This window comes from Mobula birostris, chromosome 8, assembly GCF_030028105.1.
Source record: "Mobula birostris isolate sMobBir1 chromosome 8, sMobBir1.hap1, whole genome shotgun sequence".
NCBI classification, from domain to species: Eukaryota; Metazoa; Chordata; class Chondrichthyes; order Myliobatiformes; family Myliobatidae; genus Mobula; species Mobula birostris.
In genome coordinates, this window is record NC_092377.1 from 152,878,228 (window position 1) to 152,899,226 (window position 20,999).

Consider the following 20,999-nt stretch of genomic DNA (forward strand, 5'->3'; position numbering starts at 1 on the left):
AAGCTACAGGTACAATGAAAAGCTTGTTTGAGATATAAATGGAGGACAACTTCTTCGAGCACCTCCACTCTATCTGCCACAAGCAGGACTTCCTGGTGGCCAAACATTTCAATTCCGATTCCCATTCTGACATGTCATTTCCTAGCTGCCTCTTGTGCCAAGATGAGGTCTCCCTACAGGGTGGAAGATCTACACATTATATTCCATCTGGGTAGCCTCCATCACGATGGCATGAATATTGATTTCTCCTTCCAGTGAACAAATTTCACTCCCATCCCTTTGCTTTATTCCTCACTCTGACCTTTTATCTTTTCTGACCTGCCAATTACTGCCCCCTGGGACCCTTCCTCCTTCTCTTTCTCCTATGGTCCACTCTACTCTCCTGTCAGATACATTATTCTCCAGCCCTTGACCTTTCCCACCCACCTGGTTTCACCCATTATCTTCCAGCTAGCCTCCTTCCCCTCCCCCCACCTGTTTATTCTGGTATTTTTCTCCCTTCCTTTTCAGTCCAGAAGAAGGGTCTCGGCCCAAAATGTCGAATATCTATTGACTTCCATAGATGCTGCCTGACCTGCTGAGTTCCTCCAGCATTTTGTGTGTGTTGCTCAGGATTCCCAGCATCTGCAGACTTTCTTCATGTTTGAGATATGTATGGTCTTTAATACGAAAACAATTGCAGCTATCCGCATTTTTTTTAAAGAAAGAGAAATAACATCCCCCCCAACTCCAATAGAGATTTTGAGAATACAGTGAAATGTAGATGAGGGGAGCCAGCGGATTGTATCTGAACTTTCACTAAATAAAGACCTGAGAGTTTGGGAGTAATAAATCAGAATGAAGAGAGGCAAACAACAGGAATTCTGCAGATGCTGGAAATTCAAGCAACACACATCAAAGTTGCTGGTGAATGCAGCAGGCCAGGCAGCATCTCTAGGAAGAGGTACAGTCGACGTTTCGGGCCGAGACTCTTTGTCAGGACTAACTGAAGGAAGAGTGAGTAAGGGATTTGAAAGTTGGAGGTGGAGGGGGAGATCCAAAATGATAGGAGAAGACAGGAGGGGGAGGGATGGAGCCAAGAGCTGGACAGGTGATAGGCAAAAGGGGATACGAGAGGATCATGGGACAGGAGGTCCGGGAAGAAAGACAAGGAGGGGGGGGACCCAGAGGATGGGCAAGGGGTATATTCAGAGGGACAGAGGGAGAAAAAGGAGAGTGAGAGAAAGAATGTGTGCATAAAAATAAGTAACAGATGGGGTACGAGGGGGAGGTGGGGCATTAGCGGAAGTTAGAGAAGTCGATGTTCATGCCATCAGGTTGGAGGCTACCCAGACGGAATATAAGGTGTAGTTCCTCCAACCTGAGTGTGGCTTCATCTCTACAGTAGAGGAGGCCGTGGATGGACATGTCAGAACGGGAATGGGATGTGGAATTAAGAATGAAGAGAGGATTGGTTTTCAGGGCTGCGGACAGAGACATGGAATAATTGGATCGTTTTCAGGTTGGCAGTCTGTTACTAATGGGGTTACACAGGGATCAGTGCCAGAGCCTCGGCTATTTACAATTTATATTAATGATTTGGATAAAAGGATTGGACATAATTTATCCAGGTTTGCTGATGATACAAATCTCAGTGGGAAAGTGATCTGAGAGTAGGATGCTGTCAGCAAGGGCATGCACACTGAGTGGCCACTTCATTAGGTATGTCTGTACACCTGCCTGTTAATTCAAGTATTTAATCGCCAATCATGTGGAGCAACTCACTGCATACATTCGTGCAGAAACAGTCAAGAGTTGTTGTTCAGAGCGAACACCAGAAGGTGGAAGAAATGTGCTCTAGGTGACTTTGACCGTGGAATGATTGCTGGTGGCAGACAGGGTGACTTGAGTATCTCAGAAAGTGCTGTTCTCCTGGGATTTTCACAAACAACAGTCTATAAAGTTTACAGAGAATGGTGCGAAAAACAAAAAATATCCATTGAGTGGCAGTTCTGTGGGTGAAAACACCCCGTTAATGAGAGAGGTCAGGGGAGAATGGCCACGCTGGTTCAAGCTGACAGCGAGGAGACAGTAACTCGATCAACCACACGCTACAAAAGTGGTGTGCAGAAGAGCATCTCTGAACTGTGAGATCGGTGGGCTACAGCAGCAGAAAGCCACGGCCATACACGGCCTGTCCCTAATAAAGTGCTCAGTGAATGTATGTCTCATTAAGGTGTATCAAGCAGAAATCAAATCAGGGTTTGTAAAATATAATTTGCACAGTTCTTTCGGACTCTGTACACTCAGATGATGATAACTTTCTACCTCCAGGCAGAGGTCCATGGAGAATTAAGGATAATGTGAATTATCCCCTGCCAGAGACTCGAGGCCTGCCCTAGAGTTAAAAGGGCTGTCTATGTTTGTGGGTGGAAGGAGAAGTGGGGCTTGTTTTGCTGTTATTGTTCTGTTGCTTGTTGTATTCTGTGTTGATCTGCCAAGTATTTTTTGAGCACACTAGGTAGCTGCCAGAATGTCGGGGAGTGGGGGACACTTTCAGGCTGCCCCCAGCACACCATTGGTCGTGTTGGTTCTTATCATGGTCGACACACTTCACTGTAGGTTTCGATGTACGCATGTTAAATAATCTTGAATCTTAAGAAGGTGTTGATGAGTTGGCTTCTTGAATCATTGTCCTTCTGGTGGAGGTTCACGCACCTTGCTGTAGGATAGGGAGTTGCAGGATTTAGGCCAGGCAATAGTGAAGAGGGTAATACATTTCATAGGAAGGGAAGTGTTCATCTTGGATGAGAATCTGCAAGTGGTGGTAATATCAAGTGCCTTTGTTCATTTTGGTGGAGGATAAATGGGAGGTGATGTCACAGTAGCTTCAGAAATTCACTTAAGGTTCATCTTGTCGAAGATGCTTGCTGCTGAGGTGATGCAGAGCAGTTTTGGGCTCCTTATCTGAGAAAGGGTGTGCTGACTTTGGAGAAGGTCCATGAGAATGATCCCTGTAATGAAAGGGTTAATGTATAGGAGCATTTGATGCCTCTGGGCTTGTGCTCACTGGAGTTTAGAATGGGCCGGGGGGGGATCTCACTAAAAACTATTGACTATTGAAAGAGCTAGACTGAGTGCTTGCAGAGAGGAAGTCTCCAATCGTGGGGGAGTCTAGGACCAGAGGACATAGCCTCAGAATACAAGAATATCCCTTTAGAATAGAGATGAGGAGGAAGTTCTGTAGTCAAAGGATGGTAAATCTCTGGAATCCATTGCCACGGACAGCTGTGGGGGCCAAGTCATTGAAGTGGAGTTTGATAGGGTGTTGATTAGTGAGGGTGTCAGAGGTTACAGGGAGAAGGCAGGAGAATGGGGTTAAGAAGGAAAATAAATCAGTCATGATGGAATCAGTCGTGATGCAGAGCAGTCTCAATAGGGCAGAAAAGCCTAATTCTGCTCCTATATCTTATGGGAGGATATAAGTGTTGAAATGATTAAAGTTCAAAGTATATTTATTATCAAAGTACACATCCTTTACACAACCTTGAGATTTGTCTCTCAATAGGCAGCCACAAAACAAAGAAGCCATTAAAAAAAAAGACTGTCAAACACCCAATACGCCAAGATGGGGAAAAAAAACAAATTGTGCAAACAATAAAAGTAGACAAATAGCATTCAGAATGACAGCAAGTCCATAGACGCAAAGTCCAGAGCAGCCGGAGTAAATAAATGGTTAAGCCGGAGCATAACTTGGAAAAAGGACTGAGGTGATTTGTTTTCATAGGAAGATTAGTAAAAGTAAATGTGCGTGGCAAATGTCGGCCAGCGTTTGGATCTGGATGTTCTAGTAAATGAAGCTGAGGGAGTGGATGCACAGGCGTACTGCAAACAGCCACAAAGGCAAATAATGCACTGACTCTTAGTGTAAGGAGGTTAAAGAACACAGGTAAAGAAGTCTTGCTGTAGCTTTACAGGTTGTCCTGTCACAGAGCCACACAGCAGAGAAATGGATACTTTGGCCGATCATGACCATGCTGAGCTTTTGGCCGGTCATGACCACGCAGACCCTTTGGCCAATCATGATCACGCTCACCTATTGTCCAATCATGACCACACTGACCTATTGGCCCAGCTACACCAATCACATTAGCCCACAGTTGGTCCCTATTCTTCCATTTAAGTGTTGTCTAAATGCCTCATTTAGACCATCCTTGGTGTCTTGCGTTCAGTTCTGGTTGCCTCATTATGGAAAGGATGTGGAAGCTTTAGGGATCCTGCCTCAGTTAGAGAGCATGCTTCATGAGGAAACATTGAGCAAGTTAGGGCTTTTCTCTTCGGAGCGAAGGACGATGTTAAGTGGCTTGATAAAGGTGTATAAGATGATAGGAGGCATAGATAGAGTAGTGCCTTTTTCCCGGGACAGAAATGGCTAATACGAGAGAGCCGAATTTTAAGCTGATTAGAGGAAAGTATATGCGGGATGTCAGAGGTAGTTTTTTTTTACACAGAGGGTGTGGGTGAATGGATCGAGCTACCAGTGATGGTGGTAGAGGCTGATACATTAGGGACATTTAAGAGACTCTTAGGCAAATGGATTAAAAATGGAGGGCTATGGAGGAGGGAAGGGTTAGATTAAATTTAGAGTAGGTCAAAATGATAGCACAGCATTGTGGACTGTTCTGTTTTGTTCTATATCTCCTCTGTCAGCATGTTACAGACATTACCTGTAAGATTCCCTTTAAATCACATTATCTCTCACTTAAAACCCATGCCCCTGTGTTTCTGTTATGCTTAATATGAGAAAAAGATTTTAACCTATCCATACTCTCATAATTTTATACATTCAATGGCCACTTTATTAAGTACCTCCTGGACTAATAGTGATGCTGAGTGCTACCTAATAAAGTGGTTACTGAGTGTATGTTCATGGTCTTCTGCTGCTGGAGCCCGTCCACTTCAAGGTCTGATGTGTTGTGCATTTGGAGATGCCCTTCTGCACACCACTGTTATAATGTGTGGTTATTTGAGTTACTGTCAGCTTCCCTGCAGCTTGAACCAGCGGGACATTCTTCTCTGACCTCTCTCTTTAACAAGGCATTTTCTCCCACCGAACTGCCACTCACTGGATTTTTTTTTTTTGTTTATCGTACCATTCTCTGTAAACCCTAGAGGCTGTTGTGTGTGAAAATCTCAGGAGATCAGCATACTCAAACAACCCTGTCTGGCACCAGCAATCGTTCCATGGTCAAAGTCACTTAGAGCACGTTTCTTCTGCATTGTGATGTCTGCTCTGAACATCAGCTCTTGACCATTTCTGCAAGAATGTATGCATTGAGTTGCTGCCACATGATTTGCTGATTAGATATTTGCATTAATGAGCAGGTGTACCTAATAAAGTGGCCACTGAGTGTATCTCTCCATTAGGTTACCCCTCAGCCTCCTGCAATCCCAGGAAAGCAAGTCCAGCCTGTCCAATCTCTGCCCCATGTGTGAAGTCCTCCAATCCAGGCAACATCCAGATGAAGCTCCTCTGTGCTCTCTCCCACACAGTTACAAATATGCAATTACCTGGTGCTGTGTGCAGTGTTGATCTCGGTAACTGGGGAAATACACACTGACTGTTGGAAGCAATGCAACCCAAATTTGCAAATTTGATTCCCAGGATGATCATATCAAAGGTTTGATCATTCACCCCTCTTGCTTCCTCCACTACCCTGAAGTGTTCTGTGTGCGATAGAGAGGTCCGGGGAATGTGATCAGAGTGATGATGCTTGAGAAGGAGAAAGCACATTCAAACAATTCATTAAAATCAGAATTTACAACCTTGAGCTGGGTAGCTGAACGCATTCTCAGTCCAACTATCCCGCCTGACATGTTGTGAATATTACTACATGTCCAATATGCTATAGTAAGGAACTTTAGCATTCACTTCAGGAGGATATTGAACATAGAATATGAAAGTAAGGATGCAATGCTGAGGCTTGGTACTTTCAGGCCACACACGAAGTATTTTGAGCAATTTTAGGTCCCATTTCTAAGAAAAGATGCACTGGGATTTGAGAGGGTCTAGAGGAGGGTGACAAAAATTATCCTAGGATTGAAAGGGTTAATGTATGAGGAGCATTTGATGGCTCTGGGCCTGTACTCTCTGGAGTTTAGAAGAATGGGGGGGTGGGGTGCAGAATTTCATTGAAACCTACTAAATTTTGAGAGGCCTAGACAGAATGGATTTGAAGAGGCTAGTGAGAGAGTCTAAGACTAGAGGGCACAGCCTCAGAATAGAACTATGTCCCTTTTGAACAGAGCTGAGGAGGAATTTCTTTAACTAGGTGGTGGTGAATCTGTGGAATCCATTGCCACAGACAGCTGGGGTGGGGGCAAGTCACTGGGTACATTTAAAGTGGAGATTGATAGGTTCTAGTTTAGTAAGGGTGTCAAAGATTATGGGGGGAGGCAGCAGAATGGGGTTGAGAGGGAAAATAAATTAGCCATGATTGAACAACGGAGCAGATTCAAAGGCCGAGTAGCCTAATTCTGCCCCTGTGTGTTATAGTCTAATGGTCACACTGTGTGTACCCAGGTGTGGGTGGATTGTTCTGGATGCCAGTGTGATGGGATAGACTTTGTTTTCCTGGGATCCTTGGAGCCCTTGCTGCATCTCAAGGATGGACCTCAGTCCCCCTTGTGACTTGTAGTAGGAGAGACTGCTGGACACTGCAATGCCTTGCAGATCCCCTAGCACGTTGCATGCTAGGCCTTGCAAAATCTCAGTCTGAGCCTCTTACACAGGATCCACCTGTCGGGCGAGCTTTACTTTCCTCGCAATAGAAGTTGCAAAATTGGCTTTCAGGCTTATGTTGTGCCTGGGCGCGATTGTTACCAAAGGTGGTGGCCAAAACTAGGTGCTCAGTGGCCAAAATTGAAAGGCCTAGATAGAATGGACATGAAGAGGATAATGGGAGAATCTAAGACCAGAAGGCACAACCTCAAAATAGAATAACTTCCCTTCAGAGCAAAGATGGGGAGGAATTTCTTCAACTAAATGGTGGTGAATCCATTGTCACAGACTGCTGTGGGGACCAAGTCATTGCACCTGAATGGTGAATCTAGAATCTGTAGCAAGCTTCCCTCTCATCAAGCATTTAATTATACAAATTTCATTATCAAACCTTTCATTATGCACGGGCAAAGAGCAGGATTCAGGCAAATAAAGTTCAAAATTAATTTATTGTCAAAGTACCCATATGTTACCATATACTACCTTGAGATTGGTTTTCTGGCGGGTCTTTACAGGAAAATAAATAAAACAATAGAATTTATGAACAGCTATAAATAGAAAGGGAAGACAAGCAAGGTTAGTAGAGATGGGCAAAGAAATCAGCATGAATGTGGTGGGTCAAAAGACCTGTTTCTGTGTTGTATAATTTTGTGTCTGTAAGTCTAGTCTGCCTTAGTCGTAGTGAATACCAGACAAGACCTGAGCCAGCGGAGGACCTTCTCCTAACATTATTGTTTCTAAGTAATGATGTCTCACGGCTGTAGGGTAATGTAATGGGTGGAAACATATGCATAATTCACAACTCGACATTTAGTTGGGGTTAACTTTAAAAGGCTGGTCTGACCTGATGATATAATGACGTGAAGTATTTTTACCGCGCTTTATGTTCTGCGTCTGGTTGCCTATAAGGGGGTTGTTACGGTTTCCCTTAAACATAAAGTGCCCCTGCACGTGTCGTTTACGAAATCCTACATTGGTGACCCTGATGCTCCAGAGTTATTCAACATGTCGGCCAACGCCACATTCTGTGCCCTGTCTCGCCTGTAGCAGAACTCCCAATTTGGCCTCAGGTGAGTGGGCAACCTGAGCTTTCTTCTCGTCCTGCCCAGCAGAACCAGAGTTGGAGGTGATGGCCTCCAAGTGTCAGACTGAGGAAGGTTGAATCGCCACTGCTACAGCTGTCTTGCTGAGTCAGCGACATCTGGCCAGGTTGGTGCTCCTGGTCTTCTGAATGAGAAAGGGGATTGGCCCAAGGTTGGGAGAAGGAAAATGTTGGGGAACGTAACGGCGGCATGTTAGTTGCTGCCAACTTAATCTCCGAGATTTAAAAACTTCGACCAATTGCTGATGCATCGCTTTTACCTACAGTTCTTGGGATGTAAGCAAGAAAATGTTCCTGAAACACCCTGGTTTCCTTGGCTACGTAAAGACAACCTCTGGCCCCACCAAACAAGTGAGATCGAGGCACTCTCTCACCACAATCCCCAGTTTGTGTGGATGCCATGTAATACCTTACTTTCCATTTTTATATTTTCCATTTATGTTTTATAATTTAAATTTTTAATATTTACTATCGATTTGTAATCCAGTGAGGGGAAGCGCAGAAACAAATATCACTATGATGATTGTACGTTCTAGTATCAATTGTTTGGCGACAATGAAGTAAAAAGTATAAAGTATTTGCTACCCTGTTACAAATTGGTGCCATGAAATATCAGACAGCACACTGCATACGATTAAAGGAATTATACTTATGAGTCTTAATTTAACTATTGGAAGGTGGGTCTGTGGAGTTTGATCACAGTTCAGCATTGAACAGTCCTGACAGTTGAATGGTGCAACAGACTAAAGGAGCTGAATGGTCCCCTCCTATCCCTTTGGCCCACTCAATATCAGATGAGTGCACTGATCCAAGAGATCAGAGCTCAAAGGCAACGTCATGCTGGGATTGGAGGCGGGAAAGCAAGTCAAGTCAATTGAGTTTGAAAAAGATAAATTAATCTGATTGCTTTCCTCCCCCTCCTCCATCCCGCCCCCACAGATCTGAGGAAGAATTTTGAGCAAGATCCACAAGCAAAAGAAGTACCTTTGGAAGGGAAGATTATTCTGCACTGTCGTCCTCCTGAGGGAGTTCCAACTGCCAAGGTAAGAGTCAGCCTCTGATTTATCACAAGCAATTATAATTTCAAAAATTTAGTGTGGTTATAATCACTCTTTGTAGCAATATATTTAGAAGGTGACTTTGACTATTCAGTTCTCTCTGTTGCTGAAAGGCGTTTTACCTGGAGGTAGATTGCAGTGCATGTCTTCTTACAACACAGAAGGAGAGCCGACTCACAGACGGATTCCGTTCCCCTACTAATTTTCCCCTTGATCAAAGATCTCGGCCCAAAACTTCGACTTCATATTCCTCTCCATAGAATTTGCCCGATCTGCTGAGATGCTCCAGCATTTTGTGTGTGTTAGTCTGGATTTCCTGCATCTGCAGAGTGTCTTGTGTTTATAATTTTCCCCGTTCCTCCCACATTCCCATGAACTCCCACAAATCCAACCACTCACCTACACACTAGGGAAATATTACAGCGGCCTGTTAATCTCCCAACCCACAAATCCTTGGGACGATGAGAGGATGCTGGAGCACCCAGACGGAGCCCATATGGACACGGAGAACTTGCAAACTCCACACAAAATTGACTGGGAATGAGCTACAGGAAGACTGAAGCTGCTGTAAATAGAATATTTTTATTCAGTATGACAGGCAAGCAGGCATTCTGCAGAAGGGTCTCGGCCTGAAACGTCAACTGCACCTCTTCCTAGAGATGCTGCCTGGCCTGCTGTGTTCACCAGCAACTTTTATGTGTGTTGCTTGAATTTCCAGAATTCCTGTTGTTATTCTGCAGAATTTGGTTCTTTTGAACACACTCTGGAGAAATCCTGCTGTAGGGTGGGGTTCTATACTTTTTAAACACTAAGATAATAATAACTGATTAGGTACCATTTCTATAGTTCTATTTACCCATGTCAATATTTCGGGTGTAGACAAATTTGTAGAATTACACACTTACTTCTCAACTGACATGGCAGCTTTGAATGTTTTGATACTGGTGGATGTTCTGATGGGTTCCGAACACAAAACAGCAAAATACATTTCTTTTATTGCAATGTTGAGGGATGGCTCTCTGCATATACAAGCACTCAGAATATAAACTTGACAAAGCACAGATATCTTGAATGATGTGTTGAGTGGCAAGTATATGTCTTTAACTATGCATCCTGATGAAGGGTCTTGTGAGAGTAAGAGTTTGGCACGGACTAAAAGGGCCGAGATGGCCTGTTTCCGTGCTATAATTGTTATATGCTTATATGGACCTGAAACGTCGACTATTTTCTCTTTTCCACTGATGCTGCCTGGCCTGCTGAGTTCCTCCAGCATTTTGTCAGTGTTACTTTGGATTTCCAGCATTTGCAGATTTTCTCATGTTTGTTAACTATGTATTCTTACATGATTTCATCTTGGCAATGTCAGTGAGGGCTGATTAACATAAAAATTAACATATTATCTTCCCCAGTATAGTTACAGATGTGGAATAAGAATGTTCTGCACCCCATGGTTAGTTTCAATTCTTTAATTTTATTCCATATACAGTACATACTTTAACTGCTAACTTTATATTTAATATTTTATTCTTTATAATTGTTGAATGTTGTTGTTTTTGTTGCATGTCACACCCTGACCAACGTACCACAGCAAATTCCTAATATATGTAAATGTATATAGCATATAATTTTGAACCCTGATCCTGGAGATTTGTGTATCTATTGATTTAGGCTGTAAGCAGATTTCTCTTGGCATGAAATGTCAACTGGTTATTCTTTTCCATAGATGCTGCCTAGCCTGCTGTGTTCCTCCAGCATTTTGTGTGTGCATTGCCTTTTATTTTCTGAAGGCTACTTCCCAGTACCAACTGGTCTCGGCCTCTATCCCATAATTCCTGAAAGATATCCCATCCCTAATGATCTATAAGAGCACTAGAGGTCAGGACTAAACCCAGGCCACTGGAGCTAGTGGCAGCAGCTACACAATCTGCACTCTCCAGCCCCTCATTTGAGTGGTTATTTTTATTTGATCTTCACAAGCACAGCATGATTACTTAACTGGATTAACAGTGCCTGGTAGCATTCGCAAGCAGTGCAGCACAGATATTTAGCTTTAGGTGTCAGACACCAGCAGGGGGTGAGGCTGCCACCGTCTTTCCAAGAATATTTCATTTTTAAAATCAATAAAAGCTGGATTTTGGTTGCACCTGCTGAGAATGTTATTTGATGAAAGAAAAATATGCTTAGAGTTATAAAGCACCTGACCACATCTCTCAGGCTGTTCAAAATACTTCATTTCAAGGCACTGTAATTATTGTCTATAATTGTATCAGCTTTTCCCACGAGTAGTGATGAGGTAATGAGGGAAGGCACATTAGGGAGTACAAATAATTTTTTGGAATGTCTGCTTTCTCCTGGACCTTTGAAATTCATTTGAATATTACATCTAATGTTACGTTATTATAGTAGAACATCAGTAAAGTACAATACCAGTGTAAGCTATTCAGCACCAATCCTGATGCTTAACGCCCATTCTTTTAAGCTCAAAGTATTCCTCCTTTCCCCCTTGAGTTCAATCTTCATATTAAATATATCCTAAACCTCAATACTGAAGTTCACATTCTAACCACTCTCTGGCTATTGTTGTTCCTCTCTGCGCCTTGCAGGGCAACGGGCAGCAACCTTGCCATTTCCTTAGTATTTGTCTTTTTTTACGAGGCCGAGTTGCTCACTCGATGCTCAACCCAGCACGGACGGAAAGCGTGCAAGGTGCCGGCCGGATTCGAACCCGGGACCACTTGCCCCAAAGTCCAGTGTGGATGCCACTACTCCACCGGATACAGCAGTGCTAAATTTTTGTTACGTAGTTTTAGCCTTGCCGGCATGGTGCCATTAAAAAAGGTCATACTCTGTTGTACTGTATGTAGAAAGTTCAAAGTAAATTTATTTTCAAAGTGCATGTGTGTCCCCATATACTACACTGAGATTCATTTCCTTGCAGGCAACTGCAGGAAAATAAAGAAATGCAATAGAATTTATAAAAAACTATAAATAGCAATGTCTGACAGACAGCCAATATGCAAAGAAGACACGTCATGAAAATAATAAATAAAATAAATAAGTAATACTGGGAACATGGGTATTATTTATTTAGTTTTTATTTGCATGATTTGTCTTTTGCACGTTGGTTGTCTGTCTTTGCAGTAAAATATGCATTGAAATAACATACAGTATCTATGTGTTTTGAAACCTACTTACGAAAACAGAAGTCAATTCAGAAAGAGTGCTTAAAGAGGCTCGCTCAGTATTATACCAAAGAGTCAGCTAGCATTAGTGAGCTCTGGGACAGGATTGGAACTTTCAATTATTTGATTTAGAGATGAGAATGTTCCCAGTTAAGTTAAATTGATGCTGACACTCTACTTAGTTTCTTATTAACTTTATTGAAATACTTCCACGCCATTTATCTTAATGCTGATTTCAAGGTTTTTTTCATCAAACACCTGATTCTTTAGCCTTAGCTATTGTCGGCAAAAAATACCTTTGTGTTCTAACTTATTGAAATTCCTCATCCAATACACCAAGGATTTTTATTGTCCCTGCACCTCTGAGCTAGCCACTTATACAAGGGAAAATTGCAGAATGATGAGATGGCTTGTTTGTCTAGGGTGAGCAAAGCAATAAACAAGCTTTCCATAATTTCACCAAACTACATACTCTGTCCTCTTTCTGGCACCCTTCCCAGGTAATTATATTAAGGTCACAGCAAAAAGTGTTAATACTTATTGAAGCACCTTCAATTACACCAAAAGACTGAGGTTTGGTAAAATACTGAAAGGCTTTTATTCGCTGTACAATACGACCTCCACAGTGAGTGTCTGCCCCCGGACTGAGGGGGAGGGGCAAGACGAACACCTTTATACAGGATTCTGTGGGAGGAGCCACAGGGGCAGTCAGCAGAGGGGTGTGTCCAGACAGGTAACCGAGTTACAACATATATACATGGTTTACCACATTCACCCCTCCTTTTTTAAAAAGAGTCCCGCGGGGTGAAGTGACTGACAATATTTACAAGAAGTATATTTACAGGTAAGTCTATCAGGCGGTCGAGTCCGTCGCTGTGACCTACGTAGCACCGGCGGTGATTGCACCAGCGATGGCGGTTGTGCTGGCTCCGGCCTGACTTCAGGTGCCAGCACGTTAGGCGTCGGTAATCCCTCGTGCGTGTGCGTCGCGCCCGGTATGGGAGTGTCGTGTGGTGTCTGTATAGGGTTTGGGGTGCACGGTGTCTCGTAGGTACATACATTGGTGGGTACGGGGTCAATAGTCACCACGGAGTGTTCAGGGTAGGGGCCCGGAGCTCCTGCGGGCGCCAGGTCACGCATGGAGACCGTGTCCTCCCGCCCATCAGGTAAAACCACGTAGGCATACTGGGGGTTCGCATGAAGTAAGTGAACCTTTTCGACCATTGGGGAGTATTTATTGCTCTTCGCATGTTTCCGAAGCAGCACTGGCCCCGGGGACGTCAGCCAAGTTGGTAGGGTGGTTCCAGTGGTCGATTTTCGGGGAAAAGAAAAGAGCCGCTCATGGGGGGTGGCATTGGTGGCTGTGCATAACGAAGTGGATGGAGTGGAGTGCCTCGGGAAGGACCTCCTGCCAGCGGGATACCGGCAGTCCCTTTGACCTGAGGGCTAAGAGTGTGGCTTTCCACACTGCGCCATTCTCCTTCTCTACCTGTCCATTCCCCCGGGGATTATAGCTCGTGGTCCTACTGGTTGCAATTCCCCTAGCCAGTAGATATTGGCGCAGCTCGTCACTCATAAACGAGGACCCTCTGCCACTGTGGATGTAGCATGGGTATCCGAACAGTGTGAAGAGCTTGCGCAGGGCTTTTATAACTGACGTGGTAGTGGTGTCGGGGCAGGGGATGGCGAAGGGGAACCGCGAGTACTTGTCAATTACATTAAGAAAGTACACATTGTGGTCGGTGGAGGGAAGGGGGCCCTTAAAGTCAACACTCAGTCGCTCAAAGGGGCGAGTGGGCTTGATGAGTGGTGCCTCTTCGGGTCGGTAGAAGTGCGGTTTGCACTCTGCGCAGACTTGGCAGTCCCTGGTCATCATCCTGATCTCCTCAAGGGAGTAAGGCAGGTTCCGGGCTTTCACGAAGTGGAAAAGCCGGGTGACTCCCGGGTGGCAAAGGTCTACATGTAGGGCGTATAGCCGGTCGATCTGCGTGCTGGCACATGTTCCCCGGGATAGGGCATCGGAGGGCTCGTTGAGCTTTCCAGGCCTGTACATGATGTCATAGTTGTAGGTGGAGAGTTCGATTCTCCACCTCAGAATTTTATCATTTTTGATTTTGCTCCGCTGCTGATTATTAAACATGAATGCGACTGAGCGCTGGTCAGTTAGCAGGGTGAACCTTTTGCCCGCAAGATAGTGCCTCCAGCGCCTTATAGCTTCCACTATGGCCTGGGCCTCTTTCTCTACCACAGAGTGCCGAATTTCAGGGCCTTGAAGGGTACGGGAGAAGAACGCTACTGGTCTTCCTGCCTGGTTGAGGGTAGCAGCCAGCGCAAAGTCGGAGGCGTCACTCTCTACTTGGAAGGGAATGGCCTCATCCACTGCATGCATTGCTGCTTTGGCAATGTCCCCTTTTATGCGGTTGAAGGCCCTGTGGGCCTCGGCAGAGAGGGGGAATGTGGTGGACTTGACCGGGGGCGGGCCTTGTCTGCATAGTTAGAGACCCATTGGATGTAATATGAAAAGAAGCCCAGGCACCTTTTGAGGGCTCTGAGGGTATTGGGATGAGGGAGTACCAACAGGGGGCGCATACAGTCGGGGTCAGGGCCAATGACTCCATTCTCCACGACACACCCAAGGATAGCAAGTCGGGTGGTCCCAAATACACACTTGTCCTTGTTATAGGTGAGGTTGAAAGACTTGGCCACTTGGAGAAATTTTTGGAGGTTGTTGTCGTGATCCTGCTGGTCGTGACCGCAGATGGTGATGTTATCCAGATATGGGAACGTGGCCTTCAGTTGGCACTGGTCCACCATCTGGTCCATTGCCCTCTGGAAGACAGATACACCATTCGTGACACCAAAGGGGACGCGCAAGAATTGATAAAGCCTGCCGTCCGCCTCGAAGGCAGTGTAAGGGTGGTCCTCCCAGCGGATGGGGAGCTGATGGTAAGCGGATTTTAGATCTATGGTCGAGTACACCTTGTGTGCTATCTGATTGACCATATCCGCGATGCAGGGTAGAGGGTACGCGTCGAGCTGCGTGAACCTATTGATGGTCTGGCTATAGTCCACGACCATCCTATTCTTCTCCCCGTTCCGAACAACGACCACCTGCGCCCTCCAAGGACTTGTGCTTGCCTCAATGACCCCCTCCCTGAGCAGCCGCTGCACCTCCGACTTAATGAAAGCTCTGTCCCCCGCGCTGTACCTCCTGCTTTTAGTTGCCACGGGTTTACAGTCAGGGGTCAGGTTGGCGAACAGCGGTGGGGGAGGGATCCTGAGGGTGGAGAGGCCGCAAGTGGTGTTGGTAGTGTGGCAGTTGGCATGATGTTGGGTGGGATGCGCGGGTCGGTGTGTGCGTGTGGTCAGTAGCGGGGTACGTGACATATCTCTACAAAACGGGATTTATGACAGTAATTGGCGGGAGGGGCCCATCATACTTCATTGTCACGCTTTTCAGGTGGCTCTGGAAGTCCAACCCCAACAGCACAGGGGCACACAGTTGAGGCAAGACCAGTAACTTAAAGTCCTGATATTCTTTGCCCTGCACCACTAGCGTCGCTACACAACCCCCCTGGATGTCTGTTGTATGCAACCCGGAGGCCATGGTGACCCTCTGACTTACCGGCCGTATCATGAGTCCACAATGCTGCACCGTGGCCGGGTGGATAAAACTCTCCGTGCTGCCTGTGTCAAACAGGCAGCTTGTCCTGTGCCCCTCCACCTGGATGTCCATCATTGACCTTGCGAGCTGGTGGGGAGCGCCTTGGTCGAGGGTCACGGAAGCCAGGGTGGGGTCGCTGTCTTGGTCCGGCGCGGTGGGGTGGCCCGTGAGCACCCGTTGGTCGTAGGCGGTGGGAGGTGGCGCCAACCAAGATGGCGGCCCCCATGTCTCGCACGTGGTGGCAGTGTGCAGGGAAGATGGCGACCCCCACGTCTCGCACGCAGTGCTGCTCGATCCCGCTCACGGTTTTGACTTACAGACCTTGGCGAAGTGGCCCTTCTTTCCGCAGCTGGAACAGGTAGCTTGTCGGGCCGCGCAGCGTTTCCGGGGGTGCTTCTCCAGTCCGCAGAAGTAGCACTTCGCGGACTCACGACTAGCTGTAGCCGAGGTCGGTTCGCCGGCAGGTTGCGGGGTCTGCGGCGCCCACGAGGCCATCGGGGGATCGTGTGCCTGGAGAGCCTCGGAGTTATGCAGAGCGGCCTCCAACGTATCAGCCAGCTCGATCGCCGAACTTAGGGTAAGATCGGCTTTTTCCAGCAGCCGCTGGCGCACGTACACTGACCTGGTCCCCGTAACGAAGGCGTCTCTCACTAGGAGTTCTGCATGCTGCGCCGCCGTCTGCTCCTGGCAATTGCAGGCCCGCACGAGTGTCTGTAGGGCCCGGACAAACTCAGCACTCGATTCCCCGGACCGTTGTTGCCGTGTCACTAAGCGATGCTGAGCATAGACGCTGTTTATCGGCTGCAGGTATTGTCTTTTGAGTGCATACATCGCGCCGTCGTAGTTCGGCTGGTCTCTGATCAGCAAATAAACCCGTGGACTGACCCTGGAGAGTAGAACTTTGCGCTTCGCTACGGGGTCGGTCGCTTTAATCTCCTCTAGAAACGCTTCAAAGCAGGCCAGCCAGAGTTCGAAAGCGTTTCCAGCATCAGGCATTTGCGGATCGAGGTCTAATTTGTCTGGTCTCAGAGCCTGTTCCATGTTTTAAAATGTACAGCGAATAAAATTGAAGCACCTTCAATTACTCCAAAAGACTGAGGTTTGGTAAAATACTGAAAGGCTTTTATTCGCTGTACAATACGACCTCCACAGTGAGTGTCTGCCCCCGGACTGAGGGGGAGGGGCAAGGCGAACACCTTTATACAGGACTCTGTGGGAGGAGCCACAGGGGCAGTCAGCAGAGGGGTGTGTCCAGACAGGTAACCGAGTTACAACATATATACATGGTTTACCACACTTATCTGTCTGGATATAAAATGCTCAGTACAAAACCAGGCAAACAATGACAGGTACATAAGGGATCAGTAAATATAAGATTTATATTTTTTAAAAAATGAATTTTTATGGTAATGAGCTTGGTGCAGTTGAAAGCCTGCTGTATAATTGCCATTAAAAATTCACCCGGTTAACTCATACCTTTTAGGAAAGGTGACCTATTCTAAATGATATTTGTGGAACAATCTGATTAATGGATTACTGAGGGCAGTGCGAGAGAGGGAAAACAGACAAAGTCGTGAAAACATGGGTTAGAGTTGAGGTCCGAATTCAGAATCAAGTTTGATATCATTGGCATATGTCAGATTTGTTAACTTTGCGGCAGCAGTACAATGCAATCTGGGATAAATATAGAAAAAAATGCAAATTACAGTAAGCTTATAGATGCATATTAAATAGTTAAATTAAATAAGTACCGCAAATAAACAGAGAGAATGCAGGAAATGCCCAGCAGATCAGTCAGTGTCTGCAGAGAAAGGCAAGAGAGGCTTTTCAGTTTTCAGTCAACTTAATAGATCTGTGTTGTTCAAACACCTACAGTTGGTCTAAGTATGCTTCTTTAGCCTTGGGATGAAGACCACATGCAGTCCTCCAAGTGTGGTCCCATCAAACACTTGAAAAACCTGACCAAGTGTTCCTTACATTTGTTCTCCAATTCCCTTGGCATGATGGTCAAAGTTCTTGCTTTTCTATTGTTTGCTGTTTGTTTTATGTTGGGCATGAACCAACACACACAAAGCCCTCTGTACAACAATATTTCCTCACATATTGTACTTTAGAGAAAAACGTCTCCATTTTTCTAGCAAAAGATAACGTTACACATTTCCACATTGTGCTCCAACTGCCATCTTAGCCCATTTATATACTGTGCATCTTCTTTGTTATTCAGATTCCCAATTAGTCTTGCATCGTTAACAATTCTGGATATACAGTAGGCCATTCCTAGGTATGAATGCCTGACTTACAAATACGCATACTTACAGACAAGTTTTCATAAGTAATATCATTAGATTCAGTAATCTGATTTAGTTGCACGTGTTCTTTCCTACAAACAGCAGAGATAGACCATGCAATGCTCATTCAGAAAGTGAGAAGGCATGGGATCCAGGGAGACCTTGCTTTGTAGGTCCAGAATTGGCTTGTAGATAGCTTGTATTCTGCATGGAGGTCGGTGACCAGTGGTGTTCCGCAGTGATCTGTTCTGTGACCCCTCCTCTTTGTGATTTTTATAAATGACCTGGATGAAGAAGTAGAAGGGTGAGTTAGTAAGTTTGCTGATGACACAAAGGTTGGAGGTGTTGTGGATAGTCTGAAGGGTTGTCTGAGGTTACAGTGGGACATTGATAGGATGCAGAACTGGGCTGAGAAGTGTCAGATGGAGTTCAACCCAGATAAGTGTGAAGTGGTTCATTTTGGTAGGTCAAATTTCAAGATAGAGTATAGTAGTATTAATGATAAAACGCTTGGCAGCGTGGAGGATCAGAGAGATCTTGGGGTCCATGTCCATAGGATACTCAAAGTTGCTGTGCAGGCTGACAGTGTTGTTAAGAAGGCATATGGTGTGTTGGCCTTCATCAATCATGGGACTGAGTTTAAGAGCCCTGAGGTAATGTTACAGCTATACAAGACCTTGGTCAGACCCCACTTGGAGTGCTGTGTTCAGATCTGGTGACCTCACTACAGGAAGGATGTGGATACTATAGAGAGAGTGCAGAGGACACTTACAAGGATGTTGTCTGGATTGGAGGGCGTACGTTATGAGAATAGATTGAGTGAACTTGGCCTTTTCTCCTTGGAACGGCGGAGGATAAGAGGTGACCTGATAGAGGTGCATAAGATGATGAGAGGATGATTGATCGTGTGGATAGCCAGAGGCTTTTTCCCAGGGCTGAAACAGCTAACACAAGGGGACATAGTTCTAAGGTGCTTGGAAGTAGGTACAGAGGGGATGTCAGAGGTAAGTTTTTCACACAGAGTCGTGGGTGTGTGGAATGCACTGTCAGCAATGGTGTCAAACTGGATACAATAGGGTCTTTCAAGAGCCTCTTAGATAGATACAAGGAGCGTAGAAAAATAGAGGGCTATGTGGTAGGGTAATTCTAGGCGGTTTCTAGGGTAGGTTACATGGTTGGTACAACATTGTGGGCCAAAGGACCTATCATGTGCTATAGGTTCTATGTTCTATGTTCTATTTTCTAGATTCCTCTGTCTGTCTGCTTTTATTAATATTATGTTTTATAACTTCAAAACATTAAACTAATTCAAAAACAACATGAGCATTCCAAAATACGGGTATAACTTTCTATTGTGGGTGTAACTACACCTCAAGGACTGCAGCAGTTCAAGAAGGCAGCTCATCACCACCTACTCTAGGGCAACCAGGGATGGGCAATATATGCTGACTTAGCTGGCGATGCCCACATACTGTAAATGAATAAATTTTAAAACACTTTGAGTTTACTTTAAGCAAGGAGCACATGTATTGCCTGGAAGCATGATGACATATGCAATTCATGTATTTTTATATATAACCCATAATTAATTATTTAAATGATCAATAATGCTTAATCAAACCCCATATTTGAAAGATTACTGAAATATTAAGTACACAACAATTAATTTTTCATTCACATCGATCTTCCATGCTTTTGATGCTCTTCACTATAATACTGTGGATATAATGCTTACTAAATCAACTGATTTTTGTGTATTTTCTGACTTGCATGACTTAAGGATGGAACTGGGGTCACCCTATCCTCTGTGGCCAAAGCAGACACAACATATCTGCCTGAGGATAAAAGACAGGGTAATAGAGCTTTGAACAGCAGTCAATCTGGATGGCGGAAGTTTCCAGATTCAATCAGGTACACTGCCCAAGGATAAAAGGCAGGAGCGGGTCACGGCAGTGTAATAGAGCTTTAACCAATGACCAATTGGCGTTTGGGATTGATTAGTAAGAGCAAATTAAAGGAAGGCGGGGCCAAGCACAGCGGCCATCATCACAGTGGCTATTGTCGAGTGGACATAGAGTGGTCATCTTAAGGGTTTACCTCTAAGAAGCTTTCACTCAGAGAAAGCAAAGAAAAGAAAAGTTCAAGTTTTTTCCTTCTCTTTTTCATATCTGCTCAGATGGAACAGTAGGGATGACAGGCAGGATAGTGAAATGCTCCTCTTGCGGGATGTGGGAAGGCAGGGAGGCCTCCAGTGTCCCTGACGACTACAACTGCGAGAGGTGCGTCCAGCTGCTGTTTGTAACAAACTGTGTTAAGAAGTCGGAGCTGGAACTGGATGAACTCTGGATCATTTCGGGAGGCTGAGGGGGTGATAGACAGGACATAAAGAGAGGTAGTTACACCCAAGGTGCGGGACACAGGAAACTGGGTGACAGTTAGGAAAGGGAAAAGGGTTAAGGAGCCAGTGCAGAGTATCCCTACACAACAGGTATATCACTTTGGATACTGTCGGGGAGAGGACGACTTGACAGAAAGTCACAGTGGCTGGGTCTCTGGCACTGAGTCTGCCTCTGTGACTCAGAAGGGAAGGGGGTTTGCACGTGGAAGAAGAGACACACTATGGTGATAGAGGAATTGTTGGTTAGGGGAATGAATGGGAGGTTCTGTGGGCAAGAACAAGATTCCCAGATGGTATGTTGCCTCCCGGGGGCCAGGGTCCAGGATATCTCGGATCAAGTCCTCAGCATTCTTAAGTGGAATGGTGAAAAGCTGGAAGTCGTGGTCCGTGTAGCTACCAATTTCATGGGTAGGACGAGTGACAAAGTCCTGCATAGGGAATTCAGGGAGTTAGGTGCCATGTTAAAGGGCAGGACCTCCAGGGTGGTGATCTCAGGATTGCTACCTGTGCCATGTGCTAGTAAGGCCAGAACTAGTTAGATTTTACA

General features: G+C 45.4%; 1 protein-coding gene across 5 annotated transcripts in view; it reads left to right on the forward strand.

Annotated features, from left to right (window-relative positions):
• Window positions 1-20,999, forward strand: part of LOC140201841 (netrin receptor UNC5D-like) — a 903,393-nt gene that overhangs the window by 592,690 nt on the left and 289,704 nt on the right. For all 5 annotated transcript variants that reach the window (XM_072266557.1, XM_072266558.1, XM_072266559.1 and 2 more), the window contains exon 4: window positions 8,802-8,905. In XM_072266557.1, the coding sequence (XP_072122658.1) occupies window positions 8,802-8,905 (104 nt within the window). The remainder of the gene's footprint in view (window positions 1-8,801; window positions 8,906-20,999) is intronic.